The sequence below is a fragment of the Mytilus edulis genome, chromosome 1, assembly GCF_963676685.1.
Source record: "Mytilus edulis chromosome 1, xbMytEdul2.2, whole genome shotgun sequence".
Lineage (NCBI taxonomy): Eukaryota > Metazoa > Mollusca > Bivalvia > Mytilida > Mytilidae > Mytilus > Mytilus edulis.
In genome coordinates, this window is record NC_092344.1 from 36,870,090 (window position 1) to 36,885,630 (window position 15,541).

Consider the following 15,541-nt stretch of genomic DNA (forward strand, 5'->3'; position numbering starts at 1 on the left):
TAGTTAATTATTTAGGTAAATACATCGTTTTCGTAGGTTAAAAGTTGTGTTGTTTTCATGTGCATTTTTGTGTGTTTTTTTTTGTTCTTGTACAAAAATGAAATATTAAAACCATCTGATTGTTCAATGCCACTGCAAATGATCATGTACATTAAGGTGACTGTGATCGATGTCAGAATAGAAAGTATATGAGACAAATCAAGATAAAAATTGTAGCTTTTAACACATATATTGACTGACATTTATTTTGTTTTATACACAATTTTATTCCTTATTAAATCCAAAAAAAACTTTGAAGCACTTCCCTGTAATATTACTCAATTGATGTTTTTCATTGGATAAAGTGGGTATAGGTAAACAAGAGATTTAACTGTTCAATAAAGTACAGATTAATTATAAGTTTGTATGCAAACTTTAGCAAAACCCAAGAAATCCAATATCCACAAAAAATACAAGGTATGCTTGATCCAACAAAACTTGGTATCCAACAAAATAAATGAATTACTAGAAATTGTTTCTTGTCAAGCTTAAATTGAAAGAAAGAATTTGTTGGGCCAGAAACATTAGTGTTTCTTCTTTCCTGCATTGCTGAAGGCTAAAGAAGGTCTAGTACCTGCTCAACCATATCAATCTAAAAGACTTTAGGTAGAAAAACCTCCGTCAAAGTTTATTTTGGCTTTTATAGAATAGAATAATTTATATGTGATCAACCATCTCATGATGATCTAGTGGAAGCATGTAAGCAATTTTCACATCTGATGTGTAGCCACTAATCTACCTTTTAATGTCACTTGATAAACTGACTCAAAACAAACAAAAGGTGTCATTATTTACAATTATTTATTGGTTCTGAAAACATTTGTTACAGATCATAAACAAGTGCTACAAGATGGTAAACTTTTATAATCTTCTGACAATATCTGCTTCCCATTACAATATTTATACTTTAAAGATGTCCAGTAAGTTTTTCAAACATTTATTAGTACCATTCTTAAGTTATAGCACATCATACTCGTACATAGATTTTTAATTGCAGCTTAGGAGAAGCAATGAATATAATTAATAAATCCTTATTGTTCAGTGGCAAATATTTCATGAATATTAGGAATAAAAAGAACCTCAAAAACTTGATAGACTTTACATACATTATGTTATTGAAATTAAATTCGTGTTTAATTAGCAATGAACATTCTACAACTGAACACAAGTTTTCATTATGCACAATATCATTTTTTCGATATGTATAAAAATCTGTTTCATGTTCAAACTTCTATTATTGTCCAGTTTCATCACAACAGTTTCCTGGTATTTATTTCTCAGATTACAATACATATCAAATGGCGTCATTTCCTTCATATGACAGGTTACAAGCCAAACATTCATTGTCCAAGATATGTAGAACAATTTCTTCCATTTGGTTTCTTCATCCTTCTTTCATCTGATTTTCAAATATTTCCCTGATTAAGTTCATACTGTCTGCAAATCTAGACTCATTTTGGAATCCTGCTTCTCTCCATCTGATTTAAATAAAACAAAAAGAATTAAATTAAATTAAATTACTGCTGAAATTGTAATTTTGTACATTATATTATTTAAACACAGAATATGAAACAAATTTTAAATATTCACAGCTATATATTTTCTTTTGCGACTTTGTAGATGTTCTGAAGAAAAAACAAATAACAGGTAAATGTAAATATCTCAAAACAAGAATGTGTCCACAGTACACGGATGACCCACTCGCACTATCATTTTCTATGTTTAGTGGACCGTGAAATTGGAATCAATTCTCTAATTTGGCATTAAAATTAGAATGATCTTATCAAAGGGAACATGTATACTTAGTTTTAAGTAGATTGGACTTCTACTTTATCAAAAACTACCTTGACCAAAAACTTTAACCTGAAATTTGCACTATCATTTTCTATGTTCAGTGAACCATAAATTAGGGTAAAAACTCTAATTTGGCATTAAAATTAGACAGATCATATCATAGGGCACATGTATACTAAGTTTCAAGTTGATTGGACTTCAACTTCATCAAAAACTACCGTGACCAAAAACTTAAACCTGAAGCGGGACAGACAGACGAACAAACGGAGGGACAGACGGACGGACGGACGGACGCACAGACCAGAAAACATAATGCCCCTCTACTATCGTAAGTGGGGCATAAAAATATTTTATGTACCATCAATATAAAGGTGATTCAAGTTATTTGTTTGCAAACTGCTTTCAGGAGTATTTCATAAATGAACAAAATTAAGGATAACATACATGCTCATAATTAGTTGTATAACTTTACCGGATAAGTTCAAATCAAGAGGCTACTGGTGAACAAATGTATCCATGATTGGTTGGAAGAGTTATACAGTGTTTGGCAAGTGGAAAATATAAAGACTTTTTGTATCAGATTACTTTTACTGGATCCCAATTTACATAAAAATGACTTGTATCTTCTTTATGTTTTGCCAAATATTTAGATGAACATGTACATGCATTTAAATGTCCTAACAAAATCATTTTAACAGCATAATTTTATAAGCCTGTACTAAACATTTGACTTCACATGATTAACCTCTGGCAAGTGTCATAAATGTAATTTAATTTTCTGATTAGAAATCGATTATACAAAAGGCAATTTTACAAACATAGCTAAACATCACTAGGTTTTTTTTCAAAAGGGTGTCAGGGCAGAAGGACAAGGCTGAGAGCACCCAGGGTGCGACGACCTTCTATTTTGGACTAATGAGACCACTGCATCATGTGCATGTACATGCATTTAAATGTCCTAACACAATGATTTTAACAGTATAATTTTATAAGCCTGGACTAAACATTTCTGCATACTGAATAGTTGGTAAATGTAAAATCTCTACAAATTGAAATAGATCAATATTAGACAGAATTAGTTCATTGGTGGACAGTTAAAAGATTTGTGTAAATTGGACAAATTTTTCAAATTTTTCAGAGACAGGAGGAAATTGCAAGACGTACATTTTATTACAGTGTCAAAAAACAAATGTCTTTTGGCTGTTTGCGTCTTTCGATTGCTGTTTCATTGGTGTATTTTTACTCCTTTATTATCCATTACGGTCGATTCATTATTATTCGTTGGATACCAATTTTTGTGGTTTTGGTGGGTACAGGTGCACCACAAATTTAAATATTGAACAAACTCTTATCCAGTTGGTTGCAAACTTTGGGAAAACCATGAAACAAAGTTTCCCGCAATCCAAAAAAAAATTGGTAACCACAAAAATAAAAGATTGCACAGTACTTGTTATTCTTCATTGGTTCTACATGACAACCCATTAATACAATACAATAAAATAGATTTTAAAAGTACCGGTATTAATAATTCTATGTGTCCTGTTGTCCATAAATAGCACAAAAAATTTTGAAGGATTTTGCTACCTATATCTATATTGTAATATGGTACCACTGATGATAATACCTTATTCTGACATCTTTCCATCTGGACATGTGTCCTAACAGTAACTGTTCAGGGGGTGGTGCAGTATCTGGATCCTGAAAAAAATAAAGTGTTGGCAGATTAGTTATTTTTAACGCCAATGTTTATAGCCAGATAATTTTCAGTTAACATCATTTTCCATCAATTTCAAAGGACCAAGCTAGCAGGAAAATAGTTATTTCATTAACTAAAACTTAAAGAACTGAAATGGCAATGTTAAAAATATATTAATGATCATATAGTAAAAAGATAAAAATAGCAGTTAATCTAATTACAGGTGCATGATTTTCTGGGTGTGTTTTCAGCTCCTTGGCCAGGTGTCTCTTTGACAAATTCAACATAATTTATTTACTTACTGCATTTATATCTAATGGTGCATCTGTGTTTGGTAATGGTTCTGGTATTCTGTAGTCTCTTGTATCATCTGGCTCAGCTTTTATTGGCTTTGGCATCAGGTACACATTTGGTATGCCATCTATCTTTAAACAAAGAAAATCTTTCTAATTGATACTATTTGCTAACCAAAATAACATGGGTTTAACATTATGTTTCAATTATAGATAACCTGATATCTGATTTTCATTAGACATTACAGTTTGTGCTTCTTAAAATAAGAAGCCAAAAATGGATAAAACTCAAAACTCCAGTTTGCACAAAATATTTCTTAAAAAATAAAGAAAAGTCTATACCTATAAATGACCATTGAAATATAAAATATAAATGAAAATACATAAATTCCCATGTCTGGAAAAATCTATGAATAACTCTGTCAAAGCGAATATGTGTGAGCAATTGTGAACAAATACAGTTTAAGGTTCGAAAGACAATAAAATCTATAAAAAGTAGGTGATTGAAAGAAAACAACTGTATGAATGTATCTGTATTAATGCCTCTTTATACAGTTGCATAGTATGATACCATAGTGAACTCAATATTTTCAGGCAATGCAAATAAATGGACTACTCCATTTTCAAGGTGTTTTATATTTTTTTAGGACTAAAATTATAACAAAACCTAGCTCCATCTATCACAGATCTCTATGAAGTACATATACCAAAAAAAATATATAAAAGAATGTCATTACAATTTTTATATGAGTTTATGAACAAAGACCACAAAATAAAGACGAAATATTATAAATTTCATATGCTCAATGGCATTTTCACTATACCTCTTCATCACTGTGTGCCTCATGTTCTGGAGATGATAACTTGTCTTTGTCGTTGGCATCTCTGTCGTATGGACGATTCTTTAACCATGATCTACAGATAGGGTATAATGGTGAATCTTCATCAAACTGGGCAAGATCTACACTTCTGTCAAATAACTTCATAATGTACTGATCTGTAAAAATAAAATACACCTGTAATAATAATATATATATATACAGATTTACTTACCTCATTATATTTGTTTTTTCAAAATATGCTTTACAGGCATTTATGATTTTTGATCAAGCATCATTTGATATAAGATCAAGCATCATTTGATATGAGATCAAGCATCATTTGATATGAGATAAAAGATACATAATTTTAAAGAAAATCTGTAGAAACATAGAAACCCTTGACATTTTGAGGAATAGTAAATACAGGTTTTTTTCTCAATAACCAATGCTTTAATATTTTTTTTAGAAAGGAGGGTAGGATGTTGAAATATCTTACTACTCTTTTTATCATCAGAGTAACTGATTGTTTAAAGTCTTTATTGACATTCATTTTTGTTCATTTCATGAAATATGTGATGTTGTCTTGGTTTTTGCTAAACACTAAATCTACAATTCACCATGGCCAGATGTGTTACAGTATTACCCCTCAGTTTAATTTAAAATGTTTATCAATATTTGGAAATAATTTTGTTGCTTCTTCAACCAAACAATTTTTTTTTTTAAACAGGCAATATGAATTTAAACTTACGATGAACCTGTCCATCACTGAAATCAAAATCTTCTTTTCTTTTACGTTTTCTAGCTGATCTGTTTGCTGCTCGTTTACTTGGTGACACAACTGGTGATGAAACACTGTAACAAGTATGAATAATTAAATACTTGGTGACACAACTGGTGATGAAACACCGTAAAAAGTATGAATAATTAAATACTTGGTGACACAACTGGTGATGAAACACTGTAACAAGTATGAATAATTAAATACTTGGTGACACAACTGGTGATGAAACACTGTAACAAGTATGAATAATTAAATACTTGGTGACACAACTGGTGATGAAACACTGTAACAAGTATGAATAATTAAATACTTGGTGACACAACTGGTGATGAAACACCGTAACAAGTATGAATAATTAAATACTTGGTGACACAACTGGTGATGAAACACCGTAACAAGTATGAATAATTAAATACTTGGTGACACAACTGGTGATGAAACATTGTAAAAAGTATGAATAATTAAATACTTGGTGACACAACTGGTGATGAAACACTGTAACAAGTATGAATAATTAAATACTTGGTGACACAACTGGTGATGAAACACTGTAACAAGTATGAATAATTAAATACTTGGTGACACAACTGGTGATGAAAGACTGTAAAAGGTATGAATAATTAAATACTTGGTGACTCAACTGGTGATTAAACACTGTAACAAGTATGAATAATTGAATACAAACTGAAAAACAGCAAATAAAAAATCCAGCATCAAATTAGTTCATACATTACTTATGTACAAATATAGTAACAAAACTTTACTGTGGATTTATTATAATTCATGGGATTTATTTGTGTCAATTTCATTGAATAAAGGTTCACCGCAAAATGTTCAAAATGAAAAAAAAATCTGATGGACTTGTATGATTAATATGTTAATCAAGGAGATGTTATTCTCAAATATATAATTTTTCGTAAATTCATGTAACTTCGCATTAGGACCCATCTATAAGTAAAGCAGTGTCTAAGGCCATATTTTGACCTTTAGTAAATTACTTTAACAAATAGTTAATTGGATTGCTTTAATGGTTTACTTTAACAAATAGTGACTTGGATTGAGAGTTGGCACTCATACCACATTTTTCTTATATCTAACTAAAAATAGGACACATTCACATGTTTATGCTTACTGACTTACAGACTATGTGAGATCTTTCGTGGAAGTGACTCAAATAAACTTACCTTGTAGCTAGTTCTGACTGGGATATTTCATCTTCACTCGAGACATGCCTATAAAAAAAATCATTATTTGCATAATTGGTCATATTAAAATTAAATTTTACTGTTTTGATAAGACAGATCAAAAACAAAAATATTCTAAGCTTAAATTTTAAACACATTTTTACTTTCAAGCAAACTTCTTAAAGTCATATGAAACGAGTGAGTGGTGAAAAATAATGTTTATCCAATTCTTGAACCAATGCATGTATACATCATAAACTTAGTCCTCTGTGCACGATTTTATCATTTTTTACTCAAATATAAGTTATATTCGTCCTTTTTTTTTCGCTTTATCTGTTATGATTTAACAAATATGGCTGCTCATTAAATGTCGTGTTTTGAAGCCGAAGTTTACCGATTGTCACCTTATAGTAAACAAATAACAAAAAGCATGGGCATTGAGCACGCGTTTAACATGTGCAATCAGATAATTGTTTATTTAAATGACAGATCCATGCGTATTGCGATCACCAGATTTTTACGAGGAGGGTTACGTTCAGGTCACTATGCATACGGAAAATATTTCGGCGAATTGCTTGCTGGAAGCAAGCAATTTAAAATAAGTAAACTTCTTCTAAATGTGGACAAATTAAAGAATTTTCCTCAGAAAAAAGTATATGTTAATAAGTTGTATAATGAAAACTATCCATTTAGATAGAAAAAACATATGCATCATTTTTTTTTAATTTAAGGTTTCTTATGACTTTAACATGTATGATTAATCATGTGCAAACTTCTCAACATTAATTATGAGGTCTACATGCATTTGACTTTTCATAGATATTTTCGATTTTAAGCCAGCAATTCAACTGAGTGAACTGGATGTATGAACATCTTGAACAATAGGCACTCTACACTATTATAGACTAGAATGTACTCCATGACTGTTTTTTTATGTTGTGCATGTATTACTTATCATGATAGCTGTTTACATTTTCTCTCCGCCTGCTTAAGTATTTGCTCAAATTCCAAGACATAAAAATTGCCATTTAAGACACTAATTATGTCTAAGGAGTGGAATAACAATTGTGTTTAAATGTAGACTTATTTGTATATCACGACTTGCTGTCATATCACTTTTACTGTACTGTAGTAATTATTGGGCAAAAAAACAAAAAAGAAAAAAATTGTCATAAAAAATGCTTTGAATTACCCCTCATCTTTCTTATCAACCATTAACTGTAATGTTGCATCTAATCTACTTCTTGCAGAGCTCACCTCTGCAACACCTGAAACATAAAGAAAACATTTATTTGTATTTCATTTAATATCTTAACCGAAATGATTAATGACATTTTACATGCATCATACAGTAAAAACCATCATTACAATATAAGTTAAGTAATGCATATTCTTGAAAAGTGTATAAGTTAAGTAATGCATATTCTTTTCCGTATATCGTCAGATTATCGGAATTCCAATGGGGACTAACTGTGCACCACTTATTGCGGACCTGTTTTTGTATTGTTATGAGTTACATTTTTTGACAAAAATAAGCAAAGACCCATCGAAACAACATCTGATAAACAAATTTAATAATACTTTTAGATATTTGGATGATATTTTGGCTCTCAATAATGACGACTTCAGTATGTATATTAATGAAATTTATCCTGTTGAACTTACTTTAAATAAAGCTAATACTAACAATGACCACTGCCCTTTTCTCGATCTTGATATCTTTATCACTAATGGAAAGCTGAATACTATAATTTATGATAAAAGGGATGATTTTTCATTTCCTATCGTTAATTATCCGTTTTTAGATGGTGACGTTCCCTTGTCACCATCTTATGGTGTTTATGTATCTCAACTTGTACGATTCGCTCGTGTATGTAACAATGTTTTAGATTGTAACGAGAGAAAGGAGTAGGTTCAGTAAGACCCCTTTTTGGCCTCAAAATATAGCAGTTTTAGAAAATTGTGAAAATGTAATCGTTTAGATATTTATTGCAAAGTAGAATACTTCTGCTACATAAATATGGGCTGTTTTTGACAAAACAATGCACATATATCGGGTACTAGCATCATTTAATCATGCTAAATTACTGAAATCTTCACAATTGTAGCATTTTAGTTAAATTTTAGACGGTTTCCGTCTGAAATGAAAGTGGCGCATTTGTGTTCATTCATAATATTGAAATGTAAGTTGTATTTGATGATAATACATAATATATATAAAGGTTGAGGATGAACACAGATGCGGCCACTTTCATTTGTGACAAAAACCATCTGAAAAGTGACGATTTTTGGCATATTTGATAGATTTTTCATATTTAAGCTTGAATCGGGGCTTTTTAAATGACTTATTAAGTTAAAATCTTCCCCATTAACTAATTGAATCAATGGAAATAGACACTTAAGTGTTTAGAAAGTGTCTACAATCTTTCGTTAGATGAACTTGAAAATTGAGGCCGAAATCGGCCCTTACCGGACCTACTCCTTTATGTAATACTGAAAAATTATTACACCAGGGTTTTCGATATCACAAACTAGTCAAAACATTTACTAAATTTTATCATCGGTATAAAGACATCATTCGTAAATATAGCTCAACATGCAGACTTCTATACGTTCAGGTATTTCACATCCAATTTTTTATGGAAATATTCTTTATAAAGCACAAAGGTGTCAGTATTCACCTCAGAAACTTACAAAACCTTTGAATAGACTTCTTAAGAAGGGATATAATTACGATACTGTTGTCAAGTCATTAAAGATTGCATATTTTGGCGTTAATATTGAGTCACTGATAAGGTCTTTGCATCGGAACTAAACACATTTATTCTAAAAACAGTTGTTGGCATGACACGGGTTATGTTCTTCTCATATCAGTCTACACCAAAAACTTTTTCAACTACTAGTCCGAAGACCAATATTCTGACATTTTTCTTATTGGTCCAAAGAAAGTTTTGCAAATACTTACTAGTCCGAATGAAATTTTACTAGTCTGAGGCATCGGACTAGTGGCTAACCGTGCAGACTGTCATATATGTTATGATGGTATGATACTAAACCCCTAACGGGAAGGATTGTGCCTGATGTTCATATGATGAAATCATAATCTTTCAGTCAGTTTAATTGAAGTCTGGAGCTGGCATGTCAGTTAACTGCTAGTAGTCTGTTGTTATTTATGTATAATTGTCATTTTGTTTATTTTCTTTGGTTACATCTTCTGACATCAGACTCGGACTTCTCTTGAACTGAATTTTAATGTGCGTATTGTTATGAGTTTACTTTTCTACATTGGTTAGAGGTATAGGGGGAGGGTTGAGATCTCACAAACATGTTTAACCCCGCCGCATTTTTGCACCTGTCCCAAGTCAGGAGCCTCTGGCCTTTGTTAGTCTTGTATTATTTTAATTTTAGTTTCATGTGTACAATTTGGAAATTAGTATGGCGTTCATTATCACTGGACTATTATATATTTGTTTAGGGGCCAGCTGAAGGACGCCTCCGGGTGCGGGAATTTCTTGCTACATTGAAGACCTATTGGTGACCCTCTGCTGTTGTTTTTTACTTGGTCGGGTTGTTGTCTCTTTGACACATTCCCCATTTCCATTCTCAATTTTATCTTGAAAAGGGTATAAGTTAAGTAATGCATATTCTTGAAAAGTGTATAGGTTAAGTAATGCATATTCTTGAAAAGTGTATACGTTAAGTAATGCATATTCTTGAAAAGTGTATAAGTTAAGTAATGCATATTCTTGAAAAGTGTATAAGTTAAGTAATGCATATTCTTGAAACGTGTGAGTTTGAATCACTTGACCAATAAAGATTTGAAATGTCAGACAGAGTATGCTGTAATAATGTCAGTTCAAATATCTGACACATTTTAATTAATAAGGGGGAAAATTTTCAAACAATGTCAGCCTGAATGTCCAAGCGCACCTTTTATTTATCAGGACAATATATAGACAATCAAGTAGATTTTTTTTTTTATTCAAATAAACTTTGGAAAACAAATGATTTGTTATGCAAATATTCAAATGATATTGCAAAGCTTTCCAGAAGTTTTGGCCATGAACCAAAGTCAGCATATTTAGATATCCGGGTCTCACTAATTAGCGACAAGAAGCGACAAGAAGAATAATTTTAGGGACAAGAAGCAACAAGAAGACTATTTAGCGACAAAAAAACATTTTTTTTTTATTAAGATTACTTATTTAAATAAATATTAAAAACTATGCATTTAATTTTTTTAATATATGGGCACAAATGAATTGATAATATTTTTTATTATTATATTGATAGATGAAGAAATCAGACATTTGTGAGGAAGAAAGGGATTGTGTATTTTTTTTTATTAAATATAAAGAATATGTTAAAGATAAATAAATGTACTGTTTTCAGCCCCTTGGTTTATTGCTACAATAACATCCAATTAACACCTTCAACTTCGTACACGTGTTAGACTATCCAATTACACGTGCCAAAATATACAATCATTGTAAATAGAGAACACCTGTTAATAAAGGGCTGCGCTTTAGCGCATGATACGCCCGTTGCTCTTTTAACTTGTCTTTTATGCTTTAAATGAATTTATATGATCAACTAGAAATATATATACAAATCAAAAGGGATGTTACATTAATATATTCACCAAAGTTTCATAAAATTCCCCTTTTTAAAGTATAAAAATTCATTACTTAAGAAAACGTAAAATCTAAAATTTATAAAAATGGAAAGGGAGCTTATGTCAATAGATATAAACAATTTATTAAAGTTGCATAAAATTTTGTGAAAGTGTTAGTTATTGTCCCAAAATTGGAAAATCCCCCCTTTTTTAAGCATAAAAATTCATAACACGGAAATGTAAAATCTGAAATTTATAAAAATTGAAAGGGAGCTTACATCAATAGATATAAACAATTCACCAAAGTTTCATGGACATTGGTGAAAGCCTTTTTGAGTTATTGTCCGAAGTGTTGAAAATCCCCCTTTTTTTTATGAATAAAGCCCCATAAATCCAAAACTTAAAATCTGAAATTTATAAAAATTGAAAGGGAGCTTACATCAATAGATATAAACAATTCACCAAAGTTTCATGGACATTGGTGAAAGCCTTTTTAAGTTATTGTCCGAAGTGTTGAAAATCCCCCTTTTTTTTATGAATAAAGCCCCATAAATCCAAAACTTAAAATCTAAAATTTATAAAAATTGAAAGGGAGCTTACATCAATAGATATAAACAATTCACCAAAGTTTCATGGACATTGGTGAAAGCCTTTTTGAGTTATTGGCCGAAGTGTTGAAAATCCCCCTTTTTTTATGAATAAAGCCCCATAAATCCAAAACTTAAAATCTGAAATTTATAAAAATTGAAAGGGAGCTTACACCAATAGATATAAACAATTCACCAAAGTTTCATGGACATTGGTGAAAGCCTTTTTGAGTTATTGGCCGAAGTGTTGAAAATCCCCCCTTTTTTATGAATAAAGCCCCATAAATCCAAAACTTAAAATCTGAAATTAAAAAAAAACGAAAGGGAGCTTACGTCAATAGATATTAACAATTCACTTAAGTTTCATGGAAATTGGTGAAAGCGTTTTTGAGTTATTGTCCGAAGTGTTGACGACGGACGGACTGACGGACGGACAGACGGACGGACAACGGTATACCATAATACGTCCCGTCTAAAAGACGACGGGCGTATAAAAACTCAAGATTGTCATTAACTTCCTTTAAAGTCATAAAAAACTTCAAATTAAAAAAAATAATGCATATGTTTTTTTATATATCTCAATGGATATTTTTCATTATAAAACTTATGTTCATATAACTTTTTTCTGAAGAAAATTCTTTAATTTGTTCATATTAAGAAGAAGTTTACTTTATTTTAATTGCTTCCTTTCCTTCCACGAAACAATTCCCCCCCGACATAATTTCTGTATGCAAAGTGACCTCCGTGTGACCCATCTAGTGAAAATCCGGTGATCGCAATACGCATGGATGTCCTTAAAATAAACTATTATCTGATTGTACATGTTATTAAACATGTTAAACACGTGATCAATATCCATGCTTTTTTTGTTGATTGTTGACAAACAGGTGACAATCATTAAACTTCAGCTTCAAAACACAAACTTTAATTACCTGCCATATATTCACAACAACACTGACCGATTGAAAAAAAATTGACGATTATATGAATATTATGCGAAAAAAATTATAGAATCGTGCACAGAAGACTAAGTTTATGATGTTTGTATGCATTGGTTCAAGAATTGGAATAACATTATTTTTCACCTGTCACTCGTTTATTATGACTTTAATCTTCAATCAACATTAAACTATGCTTGATAAATATCATTAAATGAGGCAATACACAAATTAAAATGTTGAAAACTATTTGTTTGATTTCAGTTCTTCATATTTCATAATTCAACAAATATAAATAGCAATTAGATCTATGCAGTGATCTGGAAGGTTTTTTTCACTATGGGCCCAGGGCTCCTCAAAAATAAATTCAATGGGCCATTTAAAAAAACAATGGGCCATGTTGTCAAATGAGTGGGCCATTTGAATTGACTTCTGTAAAAAAAAGTATCAGTATATTTTGGCAAAGAGGTGTTGGTCATGTTGGTACTTACCTTTATGATTTTAAATAAAATCATGGGTATTGTTCCTGTGATTTTGTAATTTCAATTTCAATGAATATACAATTCTTCTTCCAACCCCAACAATATTCAAGTTAACCTTTATTTGCACAGTGTTTTCCATTCGGCATTTAAGCCGGGTTTGCCGACCACCTTCTTTTGAAAGCCGACCACCTTTCGATTTTAGGAGGTGGTCGGCTTTTTTTTTTCAAAATCCGGATTTTTTTCGGTTTTGTACCGTTAAAATTTGAATACTTATCCCGCCTTGTTTTCATTGACAAAGATGGAGTCCAATCGTCAAATTTCAATGTATTCATTAATCAATCGGGGGAAAAAAAAGGCAGATGACGATGATGATAAAGAAAATACTAGACCAAATAAGTTAAATAAAATTGATAGTAATGTTGAAGTTGTGGAAATTGAACAAAAATTAAATCAACCAAACAACGGAAAAGACACGCAAGTGAAGACAAATATGAGCAAGACTTCAAATGACTTATAGTCACAAAGGAAGGATACTACTGTTCTGTGTGCCAAAAATACGGCACAAAAGCAAGAAACAGATCAGAAACCTGGATCGAACGGCCTTAAATCCATGCTGATGCATAAAATTGTAAATGAAAGAAGAGATAAATTTTTGAAAAAATAAAATCAAAGAATATTTGACAATTAATATGACTACTTCTATTTATGTTTGTTCAACTCCATTAAATGTGAATATTATACTCATCTTTATTTCTGTGACCCCCACGTGCACCCACAGTAAATTAAAAAAGGTTGGACATTTAAAAAAAAAACAGCCGGTTGCAAGTTATTTTTTTAAAACACCCACCTTACCTTAGTGAAAAAAGGAAAACACTGTTGCAATGTTTAAACTGGTACTGTTGCCTTGCTCATGTTCATGTTTTTTGGTTTTTTTCGTACATTAAATTTGGGTCTTCGTCAATACCATACTTATTCCAGACGTTCCGTATCAGAGGACATTTCAGGCATTTCCTCTGCACTTCTTGTATTATTATAACTTCAACACGGTGACAAGAATAACAGTATAGAGTACCATTAATTCATAGAACAAAACAACAAATCGCTGAAGTCATGTTTACAAAATGTCAGAACGAGCCAAAGACCAAAAAATGACAAGGACAGTTAAGCGTCTTTTATGGAGACAAAAACTATATTCCTAAAAAGTCTTTGGGTTCTTCAATCGAAATAATATCGAGCTAAACTAAATGAAATTATTATATGTGTTAAATCTCGTCTGTACTAGCCAAATTTCACAAATTTAAAGTTGTTTATAAAAAAAAATATATCATGAATGATGGTTAATTACGTTTTTCGGGTTATCAGTTAGACCGCATGGTTCTAGTATTATTACAATAGGAAAACACCCGAGACGTTAAATCGCATGGTTCTATTATCAAAGGGAAACACCCGAGACGTCCCAAAAATATATAGGTGCTCCTATTATTGGAGGAACATTACACAGTTATGTACACACACATGGCGGCACGGAACACGATATCTAAATGTTTCGAAACGAAGTGAAAAATATTGTGCGCCACGTGGGCGCTTACGTGTGTCACTGTATGCGCCATTTCTTGTCAATATGCGCTATAGGCACAGGGCGCACGTCCTTCCCAATCACTGTCTATGTTTCAAAAAAAATTTATTGATAGAATATAAACTTTCATGTCATGCTTGTTGCTAAAATTGTTTTTTTTTGCATATTCTTTTAATATTTATTTGGAATAAGTAATTCTCTAATTAAAAAGAAATAAATCTTGTCCTTAAATAGTCTTCTTGTCGCTAAATTATTCTTAGTGTCGCTTCTTGTTGCTAAGACCGAGATATCCAACCTGTTTGTAAATATAAAACTGTGTTATCTTTGTGCACAATATAATTCAATTATTGCATTCATAAATTGTTCTATTTTATTAAGTGTCTGTTTGAGATGCGCCGAGGTACGTGTTAAGTCATCAATGTGCTGATGGATGGATGACAAGTCCGAAACGACCAAGGCCGAACCATAATTTGAACTGACTCTTGTTTCATTGCAAATATTTGTTTTAATTATCATTCAGGTCACATATGCTTATATACCTGCTCTTGATTTGATCATTATTTTTACCTTTTACAGATGTCATTTTAACAGACTATATTGACACCTCTGAACACTTCTGTAACAAATTATGATTAGACTGTGTGCTCAAAATTTTAGTTTTCCGCCATTTTCCTTTCGTAGCCGACAGACGCTTATAACGTAAGATGTGATTGGTTTAATTAAGTTTTAACATTT

General features: G+C 31.2%; 1 protein-coding gene across 1 annotated transcript; it reads right to left on the bottom strand.

The window, feature by feature from the left end:
* Positions 1-821: 821 nt before the first annotated feature.
* Positions 822-15,500, bottom strand: LOC139481989 (protein lin-37 homolog). Its single transcript, XM_071265611.1, has 8 exons — positions 15,374-15,500; positions 7,801-7,876; positions 6,609-6,656; positions 5,392-5,495; positions 4,647-4,819; positions 3,832-3,954; positions 3,458-3,531; positions 822-1,517 (listed from the first exon to the last, which is right to left on the bottom strand). The coding sequence occupies exons 1-8, from the start codon at positions 15,387-15,389 to the stop codon at positions 1,424-1,426; spliced, it is 708 nt and encodes a 235-aa protein (XP_071121712.1). The 5' UTR covers positions 15,390-15,500; the 3' UTR covers positions 822-1,423.
* Positions 15,501-15,541: the final 41 nt, after the last annotated feature.

What these genes read in the sequence shown, in the direction of transcription:
- LOC139481989 (XM_071265611.1), bottom strand. An exon ending in GTTGATAAGAAAGATGAGGG is followed by an intron (nt 6,657 to 7,800) that starts GTAATTCAAAGC and finishes TTTTTTTTATAG; the next exon opens with GCATGTCTCGAGTGAAGATG. An exon ending in CAGTCAGAACTAGCTACAAG is followed by an intron (nt 5,496 to 6,608) that starts GTAAGTTTATTT and finishes TACTTGTTACAG; the next exon opens with TGTTTCATCACCAGTTGTGT.